At 42.7% G+C, this 27,252-nt stretch overlaps 1 protein-coding gene across 1 annotated transcript in view; it reads left to right on the top strand.

Annotated features, from left to right (window-relative positions):
* The first annotated feature begins 1,497 nt into the window (after positions 1-1,497).
* The window catches only part of LOC143808694 (cytochrome P450 2C23-like), a 45,915-nt gene continuing 20,160 nt past the window's right edge, over positions 1,498-27,252 (top strand). Inside the window, exons 1-3 of the mRNA XM_077291615.1 lie at positions 1,498-1,561; positions 19,564-19,760; positions 22,034-22,196. Coding sequence (XP_077147730.1) covers positions 19,587-19,760; positions 22,034-22,196 — 337 coding nt within the window. The 5' untranslated portion in view covers positions 1,498-1,561; positions 19,564-19,586. The remainder of the gene's footprint in view (positions 1,562-19,563; positions 19,761-22,033; positions 22,197-27,252) is intronic.

Genomic DNA, 27,252 nt, shown 5'->3' with positions numbered 1-27,252 from the left:
CTTCAGAATGTAGTAAATCATGAAGCCATCATTTTTTCTTTAGAAACAGTGGTAAAAAATTGCATTATATCTGCAGACTGTCAAGGACCATTCTTATGATTGCGACCCTAACTTCAAACAGTAGGAGATTCACAGTGCCTTGCGAAAGTATTCGGCTCCCTGGAACTTTTCAACCTTTTCCCACATGTAATTCTTCAAACATAAAGATACCAAATGTAAATTTTTGGTGAAGAATCAACAACAAGTGGAACACAATTGTGAAGTTGAATGACATTTATTGGTTATTTAAAATTTTTGTGGAAAATCAAAAACTGAAAAGCTTGTTGCAAACATAATACAAAGCTTTTTATGAATATCTTTGAGAAATGGCTTTCTTCTTGCCACTCTTCCATAAAGGCCAGATTTGTGCAGTGTACAACTGATTGTTGTCCTATGGACAGACTGTCCCACTTCAGCTGTAGATCTCTGCAGTTCATCGAGAGTGATCGTGGGCCTCTTGGCTGCATCTCTGATCAGTCTTCTCCTTGTTTGAGATTAATGTTTAGAGGGACAGCCAGGTCTTGGTAGATTTGCAGTGGTATGATACTCCTTCCATTTCAATATGATCGCTTGCACAGTGCTTCTTGAGATGTTTACAGTTTTGAAAATCATTTTGTATCCAAATCTGCCTTTAAACTTCTCCCCAACAGTATCACGGACCTGCCTGTTGTGTTCCTTGGTCTTCATGATGCTCTCAGTGCTTCAAACAGAACCCTGAGACTATCACAGAGCAGGTGCATTTATACGGAGTCTTGATTACATACAGGTGGATTATATTTATCATTATTAGGCATTTAGGACAACATTGGATCATTCAGAGATCCACAATGAACTTCTGGAGTGAGTTTGCTGCACTGAAAGTAAAGGGGCCGAATAATATTGCACACCTCACTTTTCAGCTTTTGATTTTACACAAAAATGTAAAATAACCAATAAATTTCATTCAACTTCACAATTGTGTTCCACTTGTTGTTGATTCTTCACCAAAAATTTACATTTGGTATCTTTATGTTTGAAGCATGATATGTGGGAAAAGGTTGAAAAGTTCCAGGGAGACGAATACTTTTGCAAGGCACTGTATATGAGTTTAAATCCCTAGGAATGTTTAGTATCATTGTACAAAGTTCATGTAAAGTCTACAACACTAGTAAGAAAAGGAGGTGGGTGCAGAAAAAAGAGAGACATAGAGGTAGTGTTTACATTCCATTTTCAAAATATTCAGAGAAAGTATTTTCTCATAATGATGACAACATTGGCTTCAAATAATGATAAAGGTGAAAGAGACAGAAGCAGAAAGTGATGCAACAACTGGGAAAGATCAATGACTGCAAACACTATAAAAAGTCCAAAGTAAATCAAAGAGATTATTATCATAACCATGTGGTTACACATAATGTTTATGGACCTGCCCTTCTCAAGTTTCACAGATTCAGCAAGTCAGCAAAAGGTATAAATCTTATTTAAGTGCTGGCAACTCCCAGTTCATTCACAGATTGAGAAGAGAACCGTGAACAACAGACAGGTAAGCAATTATGTTCTTAGACCCCATCCTCATTGCATGCAGACTTCACGTGATTAGCAACTGCCTTGTCTTGTTGGAATGGAGTCAGGAAACAAGCCAAGTAAAGACAAGCATGGTGGTCTTCAGCAGACCCCCAGCTGTCAAACCTACTTTTCTGTGTCTTGCAGTCACATCATAAGTGTGCGGATTGGCACATAGAATGAGGCGCCCCCATGAGCGCTGTTAATGCTGCGGTCAGAGTTTGACGGCGGCATTTAAAATGATACCAATTGCGGGTAAAGGGCCATTCATTATATAAGACACAGCCGTCACCTGTAAAGTATGAGACAAGCTCACACACTAAGCCCGCCCAATACATCCGCTATTGTCTTGCGCTGTACATGCATGGTGAATGACGGTAAGTGGTTTAACCCCTCAGTGAAAGAGCCACATTTTTTAAAGCTAACCAGTGCCAATTTATGTTGTAATACCTCTGGAACACTTCAACACAGTCCATTGATTTTCAGATTGTTTTTTTTTTTCTTGACACATTGTACTTTATGGTAATTGTAAATTTAGATTGATATGTTTTGCATTTATTATTATTATTAATATTATTATTATTATTTATTTATATAGCACCATTGATTGCATGGTGCTGTGTTGTGATTCGGTTCGTGGGCTCCCCCGGTGGTCTCTTGTGGTACTGGTGTCCTGCAAGCTTTGCCTTCTCAGTTCACCTGTTCCTATCAGGATGTGGGAGTATCCTATTTAACCTTGCTCCTCAGTCATTCTAATGCTGGCCATCAATGTATCCAGAGTGATTCTGTTGCATGTTCCTGCTCCCAGTTTTCTGCTCAGCTAAGTTGGACACTTTAGTCCTTAAGTCTATTTTTGTAGGTTTTGTCCAGTTTGCACTTATGTGAATCTCTGCAGCTGGAAGCTCTTGTTGGGCTGAAATTACCACTCCAGTGGCATGAGTTGTCACATGAGTTAAGGTAATTTCAGGATGGTGTTTTGAAGGGTTTTGCAGCTGACCGCGAAGTCCTCTGTTGTATCTTTCTGCTATTTAGTTAGCGGGCCTCTCTGTGCTAAATCTGCTTTCATACTACGTGTGTCTTTTCATCTGCTCTCACCGTTATTATATGTGGGGGGCTGCTATCTCCTGTGGGGACATTCTCTGGAGGCAAGCCAGGACTGTGTTTTCTTCTACCAGGGGTAGTTAGTTCTCCGGCTGGCGCGCGGCATCTAGAGACAACGCAGGAATGCCCCCTGGCTACTTCTAGTGTGGTGTGTAGGTTTAGCATCGCGGTCAGCTCTAGTTTCCATCACCCGAGAGCTTGTCCGTTTATTCTATGCTTCTGATGTTTTCTTGCCATTGGAAACCATAACAGTATGGCCAGCCCAAATGTTTAATCTATAGGCTGAAGCAGGAGAGAAAAGGAACTGTGTGAAACCTTTTTTTTTTTTTTTTTTTTTCTTTTCCTTCCTCTGAAGTTGCACTCCAGCTCTAATTGCAGTCTCCTGTTTTCCTCTCCTCTTAACCCCTGAATGGCTCAGACTTTAACTGTTGAAATATGGATCCCCAGAGTCTGGCTACCAATTTGAATAATCTTGCCTCTAAAGTTCAGAATATACAAGATTTTTTGTTACATGCTCCTCGGTCTGAATCTAAAATTCCTATACCGGAGTTTTTTTCTGGAGATCAATCTTGTTTTCTAAATTTTAAATACAATTGTAAATTGTTTCTTTCGCTGAGATCTCATTCTGCTGGAGATCCTGCCCAGCAAGTAAAAATTGTTATTTCTTTACTGCGGGGTGACCCCCAAAATTGGGCATTTTCATTGGCACCAGGGGATCCTGCGTTGCTCAATGTGGATGCGTTTTTTCTGGCTTTGGGGTTGCTTTATGAGGAACCAAATTTGGAGATTCAGGCTGAGAAAGCCCTAATAGCCCTCTCTCAGGGGCAAGATGAAGCCGAAATATATTGCCAAAAATTTCGAAAATGGTCTGTGCTTACTCAGTGGAATGAGTGCGCTCTGGCGGCAATTTTCAGAGTAGGTCTCTCTGATGCTGTAAAAGACGTCATGGTGGGGTTTCCTGCGCCTACTGGTCTGAATGAGTCCATGACAATGGCAATTCAGATTGATCGGCGTTTACGGGAACGCAAACCTGTGCACCAGTTGGCGGTGTCTTCTGAAGAGGCACCACAGAGTATGCAATGTGATAGCTTTCTGTCCAGAAGCGAACGACAGATTTATAGGCGCAAAAATCATTTGTGCTTCTATTGTGGAAATTCTACTCATGTTATATCAGCATGCTCTAAACGAACAAAGAAAGTTGATAAATCCTCTGCTATTGGCACTTTGCAGTCCAAGTTTATTTTGTCTGTAACTCTAATTTGTTCGTTATCTTCTATTGTTGCGGATGCGTATGTGGATTCTGGCGCCGCTTTGACTCTTATGGATTGGTCCTTTGCCAGGCGCTGTGGGTTTGATCTAGAGCCTCTGGAAGTTCCTATACCTTTAAAGGGTATTGATTCTACACCATTGGCTAGTAATAAACCACAATACTGGACACAAGTGACTATGCGTATGACTCCAGACCATCAAGAGGTGATTCGCTTCCTTGTACTGTATAATCTACATGATGTGTTGGTGCTGGGATTGCCATGGTTGCAAACTCATAACCCAGTCCTTGACTGGAAAACAATGTCTGTACTAAGCTGGGGATGTCAGGGAAATCATGGGGACACATCTTTGGTCTCCATTGCTTCATCTATTCCCTCTGAAATTCCTGAGTTTTTGTCTGATTATCGTGAGGTTTTTGAGGAATCTACTCTTAATTCTCTTCCTCCTCACAGAGATTGCGATTGCGCCATAGATTTGATCCCTGGCAGTAAATTTCCTAAGGGTCGTCTATTCAATCTGTCTGTACCTGAACATGCTGCCATGCGAGAGTATATTAGGGAGTCCTTGGAAAAGGGACATATTCGTCCTTCTTCGTCTCCTCTTGGAGCGGGGTTCTTTTTCGTAGCTAAAAGCGATGGTTCTTTGAGACCTTGTATTGATTATAGACTCTTGAATAAGATCACAGTCAAGTATCAGTATCCTTTGCCATTGCTGACAGATTTATTTGCTCGCATTGAGGGGGCGAAGTGGTTCTCTAAGATTGATCTTCGCGGTGCGTATAATTTGGTGCGAATTAAGCAGGGGGATGAGTGGAAAACCGCATTTAATACGCCCGAGGGCCATTTTGAGTATTTGGTGATGCCTTTTGGTCTGTCAAATGCCCCTTCGGTCTTTCAGTCTTTTATGCACAATATTTTCCGCGAATATCTGGATAAATTTATGATTGTGTATTTGGATGATATCTTGATTTTTTCGGATGACTGGGAATCTCATGTTCAACAAGTTAGGAGGGTTTTTCAGGTTTTGCGGACCAATTCTCTGTTTGTTAAAGGTTCAAAGTGTGTTTTTGGGGTTCAGAAGATTTCTTTTTTGGGGTACATTTTTTCCCCCTCTTCTATTGAGATGGATCCTGTGAAGGTTCGGGCTATTTGTGACTGGACGCAACCGACTTCTCTTAAGGGCCTTCAGAAATTTTTGGGCTTTGCTAACTTTTATAGTCGATTCATAACTGGTTTTTCTAGCGTTGTCAGGCCTTTGACTGATTTGACTAAAAAGGGTGCTGATGTTGCAGATTGGTCTCCTGCTGCTGTGGAGGCCTTTCGGGAGCTTAAGCGCCGTTTTTCTTCTGCTCCGGTGTTGTGCCAGCCTGATGTTTCTCTTCCTTTTCAGGTGGAAGTTGATGCTTCCGAGATCGGAGCGGGGGCGGTTTTGTCGCAGAAAAGTTCAGATTGTTCAGTGATGAGACCTTGTGCGTTCTTTTCTCGAAAATTTTCGCCCGCCGAGCGAAATTATGACGTCGGTAATCGGGAGCTTTTGGCGATGAAGTGGGCATTCGAGGAGTGGCGTCATTGGCTTGAGGGTGCTAAACATCAGGTGGTGGTCTTGACTGATCACAAAAATTTGATTTATCTTGAGTCGGCCAGACGTCTGAATCCTAGACAGGCGCGCTGGTCGTTGTTTTTCTCCCGGTTTAATTTTGTGGTTTCGTATCTGCCAGGTACTAAGAATGTGAAGGCGGATGCCCTTTCTAGGAGTTTTGAACCTGATTCCCCTGGTGATTCTAAACCTACGGGTATACTTAAGGATGGGGTGATATTGTTTGCTGATATTGTTTGCTGTCTTCCCAGACCTGCGACGTGCTTTACAAGAGTTTCAGGCGGATCGGCCTGATCGTTGTCCGCCTGGTAGATTGTTTGTGCCGGATGAGTGGACCAATAGAGTCATCTCGGAGGTTCATTCTTCTGCGTTGGCAGGTCATCCGGGAATTTTTGGTACCAGAGATTTGGTGGCTAGGTCCTTCTGGTGGCCTTCCCTGTCTCGGGACGTGCGTACTTTTGTGCAGTCTTGCGATGTTTGTGCTCGGGCCAAGCCTTGTTGTTCTCGGGCTAGTGGGTTGTTGTTGCCCTTGCCTGTTCCTAAGAGGCCTTGGACACACATCTCTATGGATTTTATTTCTGATCTCCCTGTTTCTCAGAAGATGTCCGTCATTTGGGTGGTGTGTGACCGCTTTTCTAAGATGGTTCATTTGGTGCCCTTGCCCAAGCTGCCTTCCTCATCTGAGTTGGTGCCCCTGTTTTTTCAGAATGTGGTTCGGCTGCATGGTATTCCGGAGAATATCGTTTCCGACAGGGGATCCCAGTTTGTGTCCAGATTTTGGCGGGCGTTTTGTGCCAGGATGGGCATTGATTTGTCTTTTTCATCTGCATTTCATCCCCAGACAAATGGCCAGATGGAACGTACTAATCAGACCTTGGAGACTTATTTGAGGTGTTTCGTGTCTGCTGATCAGGATGACTGGGTCTCCTTTTTGCTGTTGGCTGAGTTTGCCCTTAATAATCGGGCCAGTTCTGCCACTTTGGTCTCCCCTTTCTTTTGCAATTCAGGGTTCCATCCTCGTTTTTCATCTGGTCAGGTGGAGTCTTCGGATTGTCCTGGAGTGGATACCATGGTGGATAGGTTGCATCGTATTTGGGGGCAGGTGGTGGACAATTTGGAGTTGTCCCAGGAGAGGACTCAACGTTTTGCTAATCGCCATCGTCGTGTTGGTCCTCGTCTTCGTGTTGGGGACTTGGTGTGGTTGTCCTCCCGTTTTGTCCCTATGAGGGTCTCTTCTCCTAAGTTTAAGCCTCGGTTCATCGGTCCTTATAAGATTTTGGAAATTCTTAACCCTGTGTCTTTTCGTTTGGACCTCCCAGCATCCTTTGCTATCCATAATGTCTTCCATCGGTCATTATTGCGGAGGTATGAGGTACCACTTGTGCCTTCTGTTGAGCCTCCTGCTCCTGTGCTGGTTGAGGGTGAATTGGAGTACGTGGTGGAGAAAATCTTGGACTCCCGTGTTTCCAGACGGAGACTTCAATATCTGGTGAAATGGAAGGGCTACGGTCAAGAGGATAATTCTTCGGTTACAGCTTCTGATGTTCATGCTTCTGATTTGGTCCGTGCCTTTCATAGGGCTCATCCAGATCGCCCTGGTGGTTCTTGTGAGGGTTCGGTGCCCCCTCCTTAAGGGGGGGTACTGTTGTGATTCGGTTCGTGGGCTCCCCCGGTGGTCTCTTGTGGTACTGGTGTCCTGCAAGCTTTGCCTTCTCAGTTCACCTGTTCCTATCAGGATGTGGGAGTATCCTATTTAACCTTGCTCCTCAGTCATTCTAATGCTGGCCATCAATGTATCCAGAGTGATTCTGTTGCATGTTCCTGCTCCCAGTTTTCTGCTCAGCTAAGTTGGACACTTTAGTCCTTAAGTCTATTTTTGTAGGTTTTGTCCAGTTTGCACTTATGTGAATCTCTGCAGCTGGAAGCTCTTGTTGGGCTGAAATTACCACTCCAGTGGCATGAGTTGTCACATGAGTTAAGGTAATTTCAGGATGGTGTTTTGAAGGGTTTTGCAGCTGACCGCAAAGTCCTCTGTTGTATCTTTCTGCTATTTAGTTAGCGGGCCTCTCTGTGCTAAATCTGCTTTCATACTACGTGTGTCTTTTCATCTGCTCTCACCGTTATTATATGTGGGGGGCTGCTATCTCCTGTGGGGACATTCTCTGGAGGCAAGCCAGGACTGTGTTTTCTTCTACCAGGGGTAGTTAGTTCTCCGGCTGGCGCGCGGCATCTAGAGACAATGCAGGAATGCCCCCTGGCTACTTCTAGTGTGGTGTGTAGGTTTAGCATCGCGGTCAGCTCTAGTTTCCATCACCCAAGAGCTTGTCCGTTTATTCTATGCTTCTGATGTTTTCTTGCCATTGGAAACCATAACAGTGCTGTACATGAGAAGGGGTTACATCAAAATACAAATATCACTTACAGAATGCAAACTATCAATTACAGACTGTACAGAGGGGAGAGGACCTTGCCCTTGCAGGCTTACATTCAGCAGGATGGTTGGGAAGGAGACATTAGGTTGGGGGGTTGCGGCAGCTCCAGTGTTGGTGAGGCGGCAGCTCTGGTAGTGGTGAGGAGGTAGTGGGGTTAGTGCAGGCTGTAAGCTTTCCTGAAGAGGTGGGTTTCCAGGTTCTGGCTGAGGGATCCAAATATGGTTGATAGTCGGACATGTTGGGGCAAATAATTCCAGAGGATGGGGGATATTCGGGAGAAGTCTTGGAGGAGATTGGATGAGGAACAAATAAGCGTGGAGGAGAGAAGGAGGTCTTGGGAGGACCGGAGATTACATGTGGGAAGATATCGGGAGATTAGTTCAGAGATATATGGAAGAGACAGGTTATGGATGGCCTTGTAGGTCAATATTAGTAATTTGAACTGGATATGCTGAGGTAATGGGAGCCACTGAAGAGATTTGCAGAGGGGGGAAGCAGAGGAGTCGCAAGGAGAGAGACAAATTAGTCGGGCAGCAGAGTTAAGGATGGACTAGAGAGGTGCAAGGGAGAGGAGCAGAAGGCCACAGAAAAGGATGTTGCAGTAGTCGAGGCGGGAGATGAGGAGGGCATATACAAGCATATTAGTAGATTGACAGTTGAGGAAAGGTCGGATTCTGGAGATACTTTTTAGCTGAAGGTGACAGGAGCTGGAAAGAGCTTGGATGTGCGATTTGAAGGACAGGGCAAAGTCAAGGGTTACTTCGAGGCAGCAGACTTCCGGTACGGGGGAAAGCATGATGTCATTAATTGCGATAGATAGGTCAGGTAAGGAAGATCTGTGAGATGGAGGAAAGATGATGAGTTCAGATTTGTCCACATTGAGTTTGAGGATGAGAGAGGAGAAGAAGGAGGATATGGCTGATAGACACTCCGGGATTCTGGACAGCAGAGAGGCGACGTCTGGGCCACAGAGATAGATCTGAGTGTCATCAGTAGTGTTGAGCATTCCGATACCGCAAGTATCGGGTATCGGCCGATACTTGCGGGTATCGGAATTCCGATACCGAGATCCGATACTTTTGTGGTATCGGGTATCGGTATCGAAACAACATTAATGTGTAAAATACAACATTAATGTGTAAAATAAAGAATTAAAATAAAAAATATTGCTATACTCACCTCTCCGACGCAGCCTGGACCTCACCGAGGGAACCGGCAGCGTTGTTTGCTTCAAATGCGCGCGTTTCCTGCCTCCCGCGACGTCACGGCTTCTAATTGGTCGCGTGCCGCCCATGTGGCCGCGACGCGACCAATCACAGCAAGCCGTGACGTAATTTTCAGGTCCTGGATGCCTAATTCTAGGCATTCAGGATTTTAAAATTACGTTCCGGCTTGTGATTGGTCGCGTCGCGGTCACATGGGCGACGCGACCAATCACAAGCCGTGACGTCACGGGAGGCAGGACACGCGCGCATTTTAAAATTATGTCACGGCTTGTGATTGGTTGCGTGCCGCCCATGTGACCGCGACGCGACCAATCACAGCAAGCCGTGACGTAATTTCAGGTCCTGAATGCAGAAATAGGCATTCAGGACCTGAAATTACGTCACGGCTTGCTGTGATTGGTCACGTCGCGGCCACATGGGCGGCACGCAACCAATCACAAGCCGTGACGTAATTTTTTAGCTGACCATGTGACCGCGACGCGACCAATCACAAGCCGGAACGTAATTTTAAAATCCTGAATGCCTAGAATTTGGCATCCAGGACCTGAAAATCACAAGCCGTGACGTAATTTTTTAGCTGACCATGTGACCGCGACGCGACCAATCACAAGCCGGAACGTAATTTTAAAATCCTGAATGCCTAGAATTAGGCATCCAGGACCTGAAAATTACGTCACGGCTTGCTGCGATTGGTCGCGTCGCGGCCACATGGGCGGCACGCGACCAATCAGAAGCCGTGACGTCGCGGGAGGCAGGAAACGCGCGCATTTGAAGCTAAGAACGCTGCCGGTTCCCTCGGTGAGGTCCAGGCTGCGTCGGTGAGGTGAGTATAGCAATATTTTTTATTTTAATTCTTTATTTTACACATTAATTTGGTTCCCAGGGCCTGAAGGAGAGTTTCCTCTCCTTCAGACCCTGGGAACCATCAGGGATACCGTCCGATACTTGAGTCCCATTGACTTGTATTGGTATCGGGTATCGGTATCGGATTAGATCCGATACTTTGCCGGTATCGGCCGATACTTTCCGATACCGATACTTTCAAGTATCGGACGGTATCGCTCAACACTAGTCATCAGCATATAGATGGTACTGGAAGCCATAGGATTTTATGAGTTGTCCCAGGCCAAGTGTATATTTACAAAAATCTCAGAAATTTTGCCCAAAAAAATATCAATTTTCAAACTTTGAAAGATTATTCCTTCAATCCAGATAGTCATACCACACAAAAACATTAATAAATAACATATCTCTCATGTCTGCTATACATTTAACAATTTAGCAGCAATTTTTCAATTTTTTTCAATTAAATTTACAAAACCTATTTTTTTAGGGACCTATTCAGTTTTGAAATGACTTAGGGAGTCCTAAATATTGGAAAGCCCTAAAAGTGATAACATTTTAAAAACGTCATCCCTCAAAGTATTGAAACTTGCTTGCAGGTAGCTTATTAACCCTTCAGTTGCTTTTCAGGAATTAATGCAAAGTGGCATAACACGAATGAAGACATGTATTTATTCAATCTAAATGCTGATAACTTCTGAACAGACCACTGTTGCCGGCAGACTCTAAGGCCGATATTTGGCTATTTATTGCCATGGCAAAGAGCAGGACCACACAATCAAGATCTCAGGTTGCTCGTGGAGTTAAAAATGGAGCCTCCACACTCTGTTAAACATGTAGATGCTGTAGTCATTATTGACACTAGCATTGAAGGGGTTAAACGGCTATAGTCGGTACCAACACTGATCGTGGCTGATGCAGCACGTTGTCAGCTATAGTTTACAGCCAACTGCTGCTGGATCATCACCTGTATGGGCTTTCTATTAGATTATATAGCAAGTCAGTAAAAAGACGCAATGGTAGTCACCTCAATGAATAAGATGACATTGTATGCTGCAAAGGAAAGAAATAAAACACAGAAAAAAGTCGTACTGGCAACAAAATAGTCTGTGCCACACATATCAGATTGCACAAAGGTTGCAGCCATTAAAATCAACAACGTCAGTTACAGAGAGCAAAGTACAGCCGATATATGTGACATCTCCATAGATACTGTATAGGGCTATAAAGTACCATACCAGATGTAGAGACAAAGGCAGCAGCATACAGTACAGACCAAAAGTTTGGACACGCCTTCTCATTTAAAGATTTTTCTGTATTTTCATGACTATGAAAATTGTAAATTCACACTGAAGGCATCAAAACTATGAATTATCACATGTGGAATAATATACTTAACAAAAAAGTGTGAAACAACTGAAAATCTGTCTTATATTCTAGGTTCTTCAAAGTAGCCACCTTTTGCTTTGATGACTGCTTTGCACACTCTTGGCATTCTCTTGATGAGCTTCAAGAGGTAGTCACTGGAAATAGTTTTCACTTCACAGATGTGCCCTGTCAGGTTTAATAAGTGGGATTTCTTGCCTTATAAATGGGGTTGGGACCATCAGTTGTGTTGAGCAGAAGTCTGGTGGATACACAGCTGATAGTCCTACTGAATAGACTGTTAGAATTTGTATTATGGCAAGAAAAAAGCAGCTAAGTAAAGAAAAACGAGTGGCCATCATTGCTTTAAGAAATGAAGGTCAGTCAGTCCTAAAAATTGGGAAAAGTTTGCAAGTGTCCTCAAGTGCAGTTGCAAAAACCATCAAGCGCTACAAAGAAACTGGCTCACACGAGGACCGCCCCAGGAAACGAAGACCAAGAGTCACCTCTGCTTCTGAGGATAAGTTTATCCAAGTCACCAGCCTCAGAAATCACAGGTTTACAGCAGCTCAGATTAGAGACCAGGTCAATGCCACACAGAGTTCTAGCAGCAGACACATCTCTACAACAACGGTTAAGAGGAGACTTTGTGCAGCAGGCCTTCATGATAAAATAGCTGCTAGGAAACCACTCCTAAGGACAGGCAACAAGCAAAAGAGACTTGTTTGGGCTAAAGAACACAAGGAATGGACATTAGACCAGTGGAAATCTGTGCTTTGGTCTGATGAGTCCAAATTTGAGATCTTTGGTTCCAACCACCGTGTCTTTGTGTGACGCAGAAAAGGTGAACGGATGGACTCTACATGCCTGGTTTCCACCATGAAGCATGGAGGAGGAGGTGTGATGGTGTGGGGGTGCTTTGCTGGTGACACTGTTGGGGATTTTTTCAAGATTGAAGGCATACTGAACCAGCATGGCTACCACAGCATCTTGCAGCGGCATGCTATTCCATCCGGTTTGCGTTTAGTTGGACCATAATTTATTTTTCAACAGGACAATGACCCCAAGCACAATTCCAGGCTGTGTAAGGGCTATTTTACCAAGAAGGAGAGTGATGGGGTACTACGCCAGATGACCTGGCCTCCACAGTCACCAGATCTGAACCCAATTGAGATGGTTTGGGGTGAGCTGGATGGCAGAGTGAAGGCAAAAGGGCCAGCAAGTGCTAAGCATCTCTTTGAACTCCTTCATGATTGTTGGAAGACCATTTCCGGTGACTACCTCTGGAAGCTCATCAAGAGAATGCCAAGAGTGTGCAAAGCAGTCATCAAAGCAAAAGGTGGCTACTTTGAAGAACCTAGAATATAAGACAGATTTTCAGTTGTTTCACACTTTTTTGTTAAGTATGTAATTCCACATGTGTTAATTCATAGTTTTGATGCCTTCAGTGTGAATTTACAATTTTCATAGTCATGAAAATACAGAAAAATCTTTAAATGAGAAGGTGTGTCCAAGCTTTTGGTCTGTACTGTATATTGATCAATAGTGTCATGTACGGAAAAGCCCTAATTTTCTCTTTGTATCACTCCTATGAACACCTATGCCTTACCATACAGGTTGGAATCCTATAACATGCAAATGCTGTTCTTGCTCACCATAGGCTGGTCCCAACATGTCCTGATATGCCCTATATCACTTAAAACCCATAACACAAGCCGACAAGAGAAGGAGGGGTAGGATTGAAAAATACCCCAATTAATGAGTATATATGTATAAAAAAATTCTTCCTAAAATAAAAAAAACATAACTTTGTGACTTTAAAGTACACTGTAATTAACACTCAATGCAAGAATATATGTGAAGTACAGAATCACTTATCTCGAATCATTACACCTCTGCTTGATGACTTCCCTTAAGCAGTAGAAAGTGTTGCATAGTTTGGTCACATAAGGAACTTGTGAGAGTAGATTATATGGGGTATTTCAACTTTTACCTATACAGAACATGAGGTACATGCATCAGCTTCTTAATACAGCATAACAGGAAGTCTGAAGGACCTTTTACCAGAGAGAAAGTGAAACCAAAGTACAACAAGTATATGCATTACATTCAGCTAAGCATATAACAGTAACAACATCGCCATCTACTGTCAGAAAAGTATGAACTCCTCCTGCACACAAATAAGTCTGAATCTGTTGCATATCTGCTAACATCCTATCTCAACAGTAAAGACTTATTCAGTTAAGCCTAATTTCTTCATCAGTTTCTGATGTCTTTCAGCAATTCAATGCCATTGTGAAAATATTTGTTGTCATATCTTCCGTTTGGCAATACTCTAAATTTAGGATTCCTTGTTCCTGGTGATCTCTCAAGAAGTGAAACTTCACATCAATGAGTTTCGTTCTTGGATTAACTCTTTCCATTAGAGCAAGAACTAAACATCCTTGATTGTCCTCATACATCTTTGTTGGTCCCAATTGTTGTTGCCCTAAGTCTGTTAGCAGTTGTCTTGTCTTAACCATAGATCTTCTTCATTGGCGTATGATCATATTCTGCTTCTGTCAACGGCAGTGTTACTACAGATTGTTTCTTACTAGTCCACCTAATTGGTCTGCCTGAGAGCAAGAAAAGATAGCCACTGGTAGATTTCCTGTCAATTGGATCTCCAGCCCAGTCTGCATCAATATATCCGGTTAAAATGCATTTCTCACTTGCAGGTAGTTTCAGTTTAACACTGCTAGTCCATTTCAAATAACAGATTATTCTCTTCACTTCATTCCAATCCATTTTGTTTGGCTTTGACACCTTCCTGCTTAAAATTCCCACTGCTACTGCAATGTCTGGCCTTGTAACAGTCGCAAGATATAATAATTTCCCCATTGCCTTTCTGTATTGTTCATTATTCGGTAACAGATTCTGTTCACTATTTATTCCCTTCAGATAGTTGATTTCCATTGGAGACTTTACTGGTTTTGCATCTTTCAATCCAAATGTTTCAATTATGTCTTGAATCATGTGATTTTGATAAAGAAGGAAACTCCCATCTTCATCTCTTTCTATCTGTAATTCTAGGTACTGTTTCACATTTCACATAGATCTTTAACCCTTTCACGACATGCGCCGTACTATTACTGCGCATGTCGTGTCTCCTCCTTTGATGTGGGCTCCGGCGCTGAGCCCACATCAAAGTTGCGATATGTCAGCTGTTTTGTACAGCTGACATGTGCGCACAATAGCGGCGGGTGAAATCGCTATTTACCCGCTACTATTAACCTGTTAAATGCCGCTGTCAAACGCTGACAGCGGCATTTAACTACCGCTTCCAGCCATGCGGCCGGAAATGAGCGCATCGCTGACCCCTGTCACATGATCGGGGGTCGGCGATGTGTCAGGACAGTAACCATAGAGGTCCTTGAGACCTCTATGGTTACTGATGCCGGTCTGCTGTGAGCGCCTTCCTGTGGTCGGCGCTCACAGCACACCTGCAATTCAGCTACATAGCAGCGATCTGATGATTGCTGCTATGTAGCAGAGCCGATCGAGTTGTGCCAGCTTCTAGCCTCCCATGGAGGCTATTGAAGCATGGCACAAGTAAAAAAAATGTTTTTAAAAATATAAAAAATATAAAAGTTTAAAACACCCCCCTTTTGCCCCATCCTAAATAAAACAATAAAAAAATAATCAAACCTACACGTATTTGGTTCAGAATCGCCCGATCTATCAATAAAAAAAAGCATTAACCTGATCGCTAAACAGCGTAGAGAAAAAAAAATTGAAACGCCAGATTTACGTTTTTTTGGTCGCCGCGACATTGCATTAAAATGCAATAACGGGCGATCAAAAGAATGTATCTGCACAAAAGTGATATTATTAAAAACATCAGCTCCGCACGCAAAAAATATGCCCACACTCGACCCCAGATCACGAAAAATGGAGACGCTTCAGGTATCGGAAAATGGCACTTTTTTTTTTTAAGCAAAGTTTTGAATTATTTTTCACCACTTGGATAAAAAATAACCTAGACATGTTAGGTGTCTATGAACTCGTAATGACCTATAGAATCACAATGGCAGGTTAGTTTTAGCATTTAGTGAACCTAGCAAAAAAGCCAAACAAAAAACAAGTGTGGGATTGCACTTTATTTGCAATTTCACCGCACTTGGAATTTTTTTCCCGTTTTTTAGTAAAAGACATGGTAAAACCAATGGTGTCGTTCAAGTGTACAACTCGTCTGGCAAAAAATAAGCCCTCACATGACCATATTTATGGAAAAATAAAAAAGGTATGGCTCTGGGAAGGAGGGAAGTGAAAAACGAAAACGCAAAAACGAAAAAGGGCCGCGACTTGAAGGGGTTAATCTAGAAGTGTTGATCCAAATGTTTAACTATCTCTGCTTCATCCATTTCTTTTTCAAAACAAACTAAAATATCATCCACATATATCAGCACATAGATCCATGTGTCTGTCTTGGGATCTAGGATTATGTATCCTTTGCAATTGTCATTATATCCGACAAATATTCCTGCAATGGCTATGTTTTGAAGTTTGGAGTGCTTCTTCTGGAATAAGCACAAAAACATTGCAACCACAAAAATTATTTTAACTTGGCTTCTTACCTTGCCACAGTTCATATGGGGCTTTTAACAGTATTCTTGAAAAAAAGTCAATTTTGCAGATAAGTAGCTGTCATTGCTGCTTCACCCCAGTATTTATCTGGTATTTTGGAGTCTGTTAGTATACATCTTATCATTTCAGTCAGAGTTCTGTTTTTCCTTTTTGCTACCTTGTTCTCTTCATGTGTGTATGGAACAGTCTTTTGATGCTCTATTCCATTCTGTCTTACGTAGTTTTCTATTCGGTGTCCTGTAAATTCACCTCCATTATCACTTGTTATTTCACTTTGTCACATAGTCTTCTAATTTTTCAAAAACTTCACTTTTATTCTTTATCAAGTACGTGACTGTGTGTCTTGAGTAGTCATCTATGAAGGTCACCATATATCTATTACCTCTGATGTGGTCACTTTCATGGGTCCACATATATCAGTGTGTAACCAAGTCATGTGGTCTTGTGCTTTTTGTCTCGCTCACTTTAGGTGTAGATACTCTTGTAGCTTTAGATTTTATTCAACATTCACATTTTGCGGTAATTAAGCAATTAGATATCAATAGGTCTTTTGTCAAATTCTTCTTTTGTAATGCCAATATACTCTCAGGATATCTGTGTCCTAGATGTCGATGCCACATGTGAAAACAATTCTTGTGATCATGTGTACATAACTTCATCTGTTCGTTTAATGTGTCTAGATTATATAATTGTTCACCTGCTTTGACATTAATTATTGCTTTAACTCCCACTAGGATTATACAATCATCATCTTTGAATTTTACAGTAAGTCCTTTGGCTGTCAGATGCTTTATGGAAAACAATCCTCCTTCTAGTCCTGGAACATATAACACATCCTTTACTAGTAATTTTGAATTATGCCCAAATCTATCAGGACAGATTAGCATTCCTTGCCCAATACATTCTGCGGTTAGTTTACTCCCATATACAAGATAAATTGCTTCCTTCTTATTTTCATCAAATTCAGTAAAGAAGCTTTTTATCCTTAGTCATATGACTTGTTGCTCCTGAGTTAATAGACCAGCCTGATGATTACTTTTTATCGGTTACTTTAAATGTACCCTTCCAGAGATCTGCATGTGGGTTAGAGATTGTGCTTTTTTACTTTCTGTTTATTCTCTTTTTGGTCTAATTTCTGCTGTTCTGCTTTCCATATAGTACAGTCTTTCTTTAAATGTCCCTTTTTCTTACATCGGAAACATTGTCTTGTCTCTGTATCATGAGGCTTCTTGTCTGTCGCTTTAAGAACATTTTCAATATCCCCTTCAGTGGAATCATTTGTTTGCTCTTTCCTTCTATGATATTCATCTATATGTTTGGTCTTTACAAACTCTAGTGCAATGTCTGCTTCAGGTTTTGTCTCTAGTACATTTATCAGAGCAGTGTATGAATCTGGTAAACTGCACAATAATATTGCTTCTATACGGCTTTCCTTAGTGTCTTCACCTACTGATCTCAGCTGTGTTATCACCTCCATCATGGAGTTTATTTGCTCCTGCATGTCTTTCCTTGCCCTTAGGGTACTGTCTCACAGTGGCACTTTTGTCGCTACGATGGTACGATCCGTGACGTTCCCGCGATATCCATACGATATCGCTGTGTCTGACACCCAGCAGCGATCAGGGACCCTGCTGAGAATCGTACGTCGTAGCAGATCATTTGGAACTTTCTTTCGTCGTTGGATCTCCCGCTGTCATCGTTGGATCGGTGTGTGTGACACCGATCCAACGATGCGTTCGCTTGTAACCAGGGTAAACATCGGGTTACTAAGCGCAGGGCCGCGCTTAGTAACCCGATGTTTACCCTGGTTACCATCGTAAAAGTAAAAAAAAACAAACAGTACATACTCACATTCCGGTGTCCGTCAGGTCCCTTGCAGTCTGCTTCCCGCTCTGACTGACTGCCGGCCGGAAAGTAAGAGCAGAGCACAGCGGTGACGTCACCGCTGTGATCTGCTTTCACTTTACGGCGGCACTCAGTCAGAGTGGGAAGCAGACTGCAAGGGACCTGACGGACACCGGAATGTGAGTATGTACTGTTTTTTTTTTTTTTTACTTTTACGATGGTAACCAGGGTAAACATCGGGTTACTAAGCGCGGCCCTGCGCTTAGTAACCCGATGTTTACCCTGGTTACCCGGGGCCTTCAGCATCGTTGGTCGCTGGAGAGCTGTCTGTGTGGTCGTGATCGTTGGAAAGTTGCAGAGTGTGACAGTACCCTTAATCTCATCTTGTAAAGTTTTCTTAGCAGGAATAGTTTGTGATTTAACCTGGATCTTTCATGTAGCTTTCTCAATGTTTCCCACATTCCCTTTGCTGTATTCTCATTCTTTATGTGGATTAACTGATCATACTCCACTAATAAGCTGATAGTAGCTCTTGCTTGTCTGCTTTTCTTATCACATGTCTGATTATTATCATTGAGTCTGTCTGTAGTGATTACCTCCCACAAATCATCCTTAGACAATTACATCTCCACTTTGAACTTCCATAAATGATAGTTATCATTGTTCGGGTTAGCTACTGTGAGTCTCAGCTCTGAACTGCTGCTCATATTTAACTTATTTGTCTTACTTGTTTGGGGAGAACTACTCTGAAGTATTCTTTTGCATTCACCAAGTCTTTTTTGTCTTTTATGCTGGGCCCATAACTTGTTGCATAATTTGGTTGCAGAGAAAACTTTTGAGAGTAGATTATATGGGGTAATTCAACTTTTATCTACACAGAACATGAGGTACATGCATCAGCTTCTTAATACATAACAAGAAGTCTGAAGGACCTTTTACCGGAAGAAAGTGAAACCAAAGTACAACAAGTATATGCATTACATTCAACTAAGCATATAACAGTAACAACATCGCCATCTACTGTCAGAAAAGTGTAAACTTCTCCCGCACACAAATAAGTCTGCATCTGTTGCATATCTGCCAACAGAAAGTTCCTCAGGAGTTAATATTGGGGTCTTGTAAAAAACCCTTTGAGTGCTAGCTGTGACCCATCTAGGGTGCAGGCTACGGTCAGCCGCTCTCTGGCACTTAAACAGGATGGATCCTTCTATTGATTATGAGCATAGATCTTATGGACCCCCAACATGACACACTGGTATTCTGCAGCCGCTAGGAAAAATGTGTTGCATACTACTGCATAGAGCTCCAATTTTACAGGACAATATCATAATGGAAACACTATTTGTATAGAACAGCATACATAGGAATATTTTAAAAGAGCTCTTAAAATCAATGAGAACGGCTAAGTCTTACTGCCACACACGCTATACTGAATGCACTTAACACTTCTCCATCCTTCATACAACTGAGAGTCTGAGAAGGGTCTGGGGGACTGGAACATTCTCTTGGTTGAGTCGCTATTCTTGTTTTCTTCCATCAAATATGATTATTGAATTCATTTAGAATTTTTAATGTGGAAAAAAATAAAAATTCATTCTTTATACATGGATGAAGAGTTCTGTGACTTGGAATATGGATGTAACTGTTTTTGATACAAGTCGTTTTTTATATGTTCCTAGATTTTACAGATCCAAACTTCACCATGGACGTGGTGTCAATTCTACTGTTTGCAATTGTCTTCCTAATCTTGGTCATTGTGTTCAACAACAAGAAGAATGAGAAGTACCGGAATTTTCCTCCAGGACCGACACCGTTACCAATCATCGGGAACATGCACATGGTCAACTCAACAAAACCCCACAAATCTTTTTTAGAGGTAATAACAAATTGTCAGAATCATTTCCATTTCCATTTTAAATCTTACAATCTCCAAACACAAGAATTTATGTTTTTATTCCTTCCTGGCTAATGAAATTGCATCCAGCTACAGTTAGGTCCATATATATTTGGACAGAGACAACATTTCTCTAATTTTGGTTATAGACATTACCACAATGAATTTTAAACAAAACAATTCAGATGCAGTTGAAGGTCAGACTTTAAGCTTTCATTTGAGGGTATCCACATTAAAATTGGATGAAGGGTTTAGGAGTTTCAGCTCCTTAACATGTGCCACCATGTTTTTAAAGGGACCAAAAGTAATTGGACAGATTCAATAATTTTAAATAAAATGTTCATTTTTAGTACTTGGTTGAAAACCCTTTGTTGGCAATGACTGCCTGAAGTCTTGAACTGATGGACATCACCAGACGCTGTGTTTCCTCCTTTTTGATGCTCTGCCAGGCCTTCACTGCAGTGGTTTTTAGTTGCTGTTTGTTTGTGGGCCTTTCTGTCTGAAGTTTAGTCTTTAACAAGTGAAATGCTGCTCAATTGGATTGAGATCAGGTGACTGACTTGACCATTCAAGAATATTCCACTTCTTTGCTTTAATAAACTCCTGGGTTGCTTTGGCTTTATGTTTTGGGTCATTGTCCATCTGTAGTATGAAACGACGACCAATCAGTTTGGCTGCATTTGGCTGGATCTGAGCACACAGGATGTCTCTGAATACCTCAGAATTCATTCGGCTGCTTCTGTCCTGTGTCACATCATCAATAAACACTAGTGACCCAGTGCCACTGGCAGCCATGCATGCCCAAGCCATCACACTGCCTCCGCCGTGTTTTACAGATGATGTGGTATGCTTTGGATCATGAGCTGTACCACGCCTTCGCCATACTTTTCTCTTTCCATCATTCTGGTAGAGGTTGATCTTGGTTTCATCTGTCCAAAGAATGTTCTTCCTGAACTGTGCTGGCTTTTTTAGATGTTTTTTTAGCAAAGTCCAGTCTAGCCTTTTTATTCTTGATGCTTATGAGTGGCTTGCACCGTGCAGTGAACCCTCTGTATTTACTTTCATGCAGTCTTCTCTTTATGGTAGATTTGGATATTGATACGCCGACCTCCTGGAGAGTGTTGTTCACTTGGTTGGCTGTTGTGAAGGGGTTTCTCTTCACCATGGAGATTATTCTGCGATCATCCACCACTGTTGTCTTCCGTGGGCGCCCAGGTCTTTTTGCATTGATGAGTTCACCAGTGCTTTTTTTTCTTTCTCAGGATGTACCAAACTGTACAATTTGCCACTCCTAATATTGTAGCAATTTCTCGGATGGGTTTTTTCTGTTTTCGCAGCTTAAGGATGGCTTGTTTCACCTGCATGGAGAGCTCCTTTGACCACATGTTTACTTCACAGCAAAACCTTCCAAATGCAAGCACCACACCTCAAATCAACTCCAGGCCTTTTATCTGCTTAATTGAGAATGACATAACAAAGGGATTGCCCACACCTGTCCATGAAATAGCCTTGGAGTCAATTGTCCAATTACTTTTGGTCCCTTTAAAAACAGGGTGGCACATGTTAAGGAGCTGAAACTCCTAAACCCTTCATCCAATTTTAATGTGGATACCCTCAAATGAAAGCAGAAAGTCTGAACTTCAACTGCATCTAAATTGTTTTGTTTAAAATTCATTGTGGTAATGTCTATGACCAAAATTCGAAAAATGTTGTCTCTGTCCAAATATATATGGACCTAACTGTATATAGTACCGACTTTCTTACTGGCTCATAAAGGGGTGTTGCTAATGGTGAACCCCTCTATGATGCATATGTGATTTAAAAAGGCATGGAAATGGACTGTCTTATCAAGTTGACCTCCTTCAAAAATGGTAGTATTTTATCTATGCAGAAACAGCTAATTTACTTGCAGTACCGAATAATTCCACATGGTGTGCTGCTCAATCAGTTTTGGATGAGCGATCAACTGGTCATTCACAGATGTCCCTATTCTCAGGTCATCAAAATTAAGCCCAATGAAAAAAAAAAAGTTTTACCTTTTAGCCCTCTAGGCTGTCTGTGAGAATTGCACATAGCAACATATTATCAGTGGTCCAAATTGTAATAAGACATTATGTTCTGTATGTATAACCATACTGGAATATGTCTGACAATACTGGAGTATGTAGATTGCCCTTTACATGTGGAATATATGTTTACTTTATAAGCTGTAACTTTTTTTCATTTTCTTGTTTTAATTTTTTATTGGATTGTAGATATCAAAGAAGTACGGCACAGTGTTTAGCCTCCAGCTTGGACAGGAGAAGTTGGTCATCCTCACTGGTTATGAAACGGTGAAAGATGCACTTATGAACTACGGAGAGGAATTTTCTGGAAGGCCGGTCTCACCAATAGTCTCTGTAACATCAAATGGATATGGTAAATATTTCTGCATCTAGATATTATTCATTAACCCCTTCCCGACCCATGACGCCACATAGGCGTCATGAAAACCCGTGCCAATCCGACCCATGACGCCTATGTGGCGTCATGGAATGATCGCGTCCCTGCAGATCGGGTGAAGGGGTTAACTCCTATTTTACCCGATCTGCAGGGAGAGGGGGAGTGGTACTTCAGCCCAGGGGGGGTGGCTTCACCCCCCCGTGGCTACGATCGCTCTGATTGGCTGTTGAAAGTGAAACTGCCAATCAGAGCGATTTGTAATATTTCACCTAAAAAACAGGTGAAATATTACAATCCAGCCATGGCCGATGCTGCAATATCATCGGCCATGGCTGGAAAACCTGAAGTGACCACCCCCCACCCCACCGATCGCCCCCCCACCGCTCCGTTATGGGGTCCGGTCCCCTCCGTCCTGTGCTCCGCTGCCCCGTGCTCCTGCCCGCTCCCCCGTCCTGCTGTCCGCTCCCCCCGTCCTCCGATCACCCCCCCTGTGCTCAGATCCACCCCCCCACCACCCCTTCATACTTACCGATCCTCCCGGTGTCCGGCCGTCTCCTCGCTGGGCGCCGCCATCTCCCAAAATGGCGGGCGCATGCTCAGTACGCCCGCCGGCCGGCAGATTCCTTACAGGTACATTTTGATCGCTGTGGTAGGTTCTACCACAGCGATCAAAATAAAAAAAATAATAAATAAACCCCCCCCTTTATCACCCCCATAGATAGGGAAAATAATAAAATAAAGAAAATTTTTTTTTTTTTTTTTCCCACTGTGGTTAGGGTTAGAACTAGGGTTAGGGTTAGAACTAGGGTTAGGGTTACGGGTAGGGTTAGGGTTATGGCATGTGCGGATTTGGCAGCGGATCGGCCGCGGATCCGCCGCGGATCCGCAGCGGATCGGCCGCGGATCCGCAGCGGATCGGCCGCGGATCCGCAGCGGATCGGCCGCGGATCCGCAGCGGATCGGCCGCGGATCCGCAGCGGATTGGCCGCTGCGAATTCGTAGCAGTTTTCCATCAGGTTTACAGTACCGTGTACACCTATGGAAAACCAAATCCGCTGTGCCCAGGGTGCGGAAAATTCCGTGCAGAAATGCTGCATTGTATTTTCCACAGCATGTCAATTCTTTGTGCGGATTCCGCAGCGTTTTACACCTGTTCCTCAATAGGAATCCGCAGGTGAAATCCGCACAAAAAAACACTGGAAATCTGCTGTAAATCCGCAGGTAAAACGCAGTGCCTTTTACTTGCAGATTTTTCAAAAGTCGTGCGGAAAAATCTCACACGAATCCGCTACGTGGGCACATACCCTTAGGGTTAGGGTTGGAATTAGGGCTAGGGTTGGAATTAGGGTTACGGGTGTGTTGGGGTTAGGGTTGTGGTTAGGGGTGTGTTGGGGTTAGGGTTGGGATTAGGGTTATGGCTACAGTTGGGATTAGGATTAGGGGTGTGTTGGGGTTAGTGTTGAAGTTAGAAATGAGGGGTTTCCACTGTTAGGGCACATCAGGGGTCTCCAAACGCAACATGGCGCCACCATTGATTCCAGCCAATCTTGCATTCAAAAAGTCAAATGGTGCTCCCTCCCTTCCAAGCCCCGACGTGTGCCCAAACAGTGGTTTACCCCCACATTTGGGGTACCAGCGTACTCAGGACAAACTGGGCAACAACTGTTGGGGTCCAATTTCTCCTGTTACCCTTGCAAAAATAAAAAATTACTTGCTAAGACATAATTTTTGAGGAAAGAAGAATTATTTTTTATTTTCACGGCTCTGCGTTGTAAACTTCTGTGAAGCACTTGGAGGTTGAACGTGCTCATCACACATCTAGATAAGTTCCTTGGGGGGTCTAGTTTCCAAAATGGGGTCACTTGTGGGGTGTTTCTACTGTTTAGGCACATCAGGGGCTCTGCAAATGCAACGTGACGCCCGCAGACCATTCCATCAAAGTCTGCATTTCAAATGTCACTACTTCCCTTCCGAGCCCTGACGTGTGCCCAAACAGTGGTTTACCCCCACATATGGGGTATCACTGTACTCACAACAAACTGGGCAACAAACATTGGGGCCCAATTTCTCCTGTTACCCTTGTGAAAATAAAAAATTGCTTGCTAAAACATCTTTTTTGAGGAAAGAAAAATGATTTTTTATTTTCACGGCTCTGCGTTGTAAACTTCTGTGAAGCACTTGGGGGTTGAATGTGCTCATCACACATCTAGATAAGTTCCTTGGGGGGTCTAGTTTCCAAAATGGGGTCACTTGTGGGGTGTTTCTACTGTTTAGGCACATCAGGGGCTCTGCAAATGCAACGTGACGCCCGCAGAGCATTCCATCAAAGTCTGCATTTCAAATGTCACTACTTCCCTTCCGAGCCCTGACGTGCGCCCAAACAGTGGTTTACCCCCACATATGGGGTATCACTGTACTCACAACAAACTGGGCAACAAACATTGGGGCCCAATTTCTCCTGTTACCCTTGTGAAAATAAAAAATTGCTTGCTAAAACATCTTTTTTGAGGAAAGAAAAATGATTTTTTATTTTCACGGCTCTGCGTTGTAAACTTCTGTGAAGCACTTGGGGGTTGAATGTGCTCATCACACATCTAGATAAGTTCCTTGGGGGGTCTAGTTTCCAAAATGGGGTCACTTGTGGGGTGTTTCTACTGTTTAGGCACATCAGGGGCTCTGCAAATGCAACGTGACGCCCGCAGAGCATTCCATCAAAGTCTGCATTCCAAAACGTCACTACTTCCCTTCCGAGCCCCGGCATGTGCCCAAACAGTGGTTTACCCCCACATATGGGGTATCACCGTACTCAGGAGAAACTGGACAACAACTTTTGGGGTCCAATTTCTCCTGTTACCCTTGCAAAAATAAAAAATTCTGGGCTAAAAAAATATTTTTGAGGAAAGGAAACACATTTATTATTTTCACGGCTCTGCGTTATAAACTTCTGCGAAGCACTTGGGGGTTCAAAGTGCTCACCACACATCTAGATTAGTTCCTTGGGAGGTCTAGTTTCCAAAATGGGGTCACTTGTTAGGGAGCTCCAATGTTTAGGCACACAGGGGCTCTCCAAACGTGACATGGTGTCCGCTAATGATTGGAGCTAATTTTCCATTCAAAAAGCCAAATGGCGTGCCTTCCCTTCCGAGCCCTGCCGTGTGCCCAAACAGTGGTTTACCCCCACATATGGGGTATCATCGTACTCAGGACAAACTGGACAACAACATTTGGGGTCCAATTTCTCCCATTACCCTTGGAAAATTAAAAAATCCTGGGCTAAAACTCATTTTTGAGGAAAGAAAAATTATTTTTTTATTTTCACGGCTCTGCGTTATAAACTTCTGTGAAGCACCTGGGGGTTATAAGTGCTCAGTATGCATCTAGATAAGTTCCTTGGGGGGTCTAGTTTCCAAAATGGGGTCACGTGTAGGCGAGCTCCAATGTTTAGGCACACAGGGGCTCTCCAAACGCGACATGGTGTTCGCTAACGATTGGAGCTAATTTTCCATTCAAAAAGTCAAATGGCACGCCTCCCCTTCCGAGCCTTGCCATGCACCCAAACAGTGGTTTACCCCCACATATGAGGTATCAACATACTCAGCAGAAATTGCCCAACAAATTTTAGGATCCATTTTATCCTGTTGCCCATGTGAAAATGAAAAAATTGAGGCTAAAAGAAATTTTGTGTGAAAAAAAAGTACTTTTTAATTTTTACGGATCAATTTGTGAAGCACCTGAGAGTTTAAAGTGCTCACTATGCTTCTAGATAAGTTCCTTGGGGGGTCTACTTTCCAAAATGGGGTCACTTGTGGGAGCGCTCCAATGTTTAGGCACACGGGGGCTCTCCAAACGTGACATGGTCTCTGCTAGCGATGGAGATCATTTTTCATTCAAAAAGTCAAATGGCGCTCCTTCCCTTCCGAGCCTTACCATGTGCCCAAACAGTGGTTTACCCCCACATGTGAGGTATCAGTGTACTCAGGAGAAATTGTCCAACAAATTTTAGGATCCATTTTATCCTGTTGCCCATGTGAAAATGAAAAAATTGAGGCTAAAATAATTTTTTTGTGAAAAAAAAGTACTGTTTAATTTTTACGGATCAATTTGTGAAGCACCTGGGGGTTTAAAGTGCTCACTATGCTTCTAGATAAGTTCCTTGGGGGGTCTAGTTTCCAAAATGGGGTCACTTGTGGGGGAGCTCCAATGTTTAGGCACACGGGGGCTCTCCAAACGCGACATGGTGTCCGCTAAAGATTGGAGCCAATTTTTCATTCAAAAAGTCAAATGGCGCTCCTTTCCTTCCAAGCCCTGCCGTATGCCCAAACAGTGGTTTACCCCCACATATGAGGTATCAGCGTACTCAGGACAAATTGGACAACATCGTTCGTGGTCCAGTTTTTCCTTTTACCCTTGGGAAAATAAAAAAATTGTTGCTAAAAGATCATTTTTGTGACTAAAAAGTTAAATGTTCATTTTTTCCTTCCATGTTGCTTCTGCTGCTGTGAAACACCTGAAGGGTTAATAAACTTCTTGAATGTGGTTTTGAGCACCTTGAGGGGTGCAGTTTTTAGAATGGTGTCACTTTGGGGTATTTTCAGCCATATAGAACCCTCAAACTGACTTCAAATGTGAGGTGGTCCCTAAAAAAAATGGTTTTGTAAATTTTGTTGTAAAAATGAGAAATCACTGGTCAAATTTTAACCCTTATAACTTCCTAGCAAAAAAAAAATTTGTTTCCAAAATTGTGCTGATGTAAAGTAGACATGTGGGAAATGTTATTTATTAACTATTTTGTGTCACATAACTCTCTGGTTTAACAGAATAAAAATTCAAAATGTGAAAATTGCGAAATTTTCAAAATTTTCGCCAAATTTCCGTTTTTTTCACAAATAAACTCAGAAATTATCGACCTAAATTTACCACTAACATGAAGCCCAATATGTCACGAAAAAACAATCTCAGAATCGCTAGGATCCGTTGAAGCGTTCCTGAGTTATTACCTCATAAAGGGACACTGGTCAGAATTGCAAAAAAC

The sequence above is a fragment of the Ranitomeya variabilis genome, chromosome 2, assembly GCF_051348905.1.
Source record: "Ranitomeya variabilis isolate aRanVar5 chromosome 2, aRanVar5.hap1, whole genome shotgun sequence".
NCBI lineage: Eukaryota > Metazoa > Chordata > Amphibia > Anura > Dendrobatidae > Ranitomeya > Ranitomeya variabilis.
This window is presented reverse-complemented; position numbering and strand designations above follow the sequence as displayed.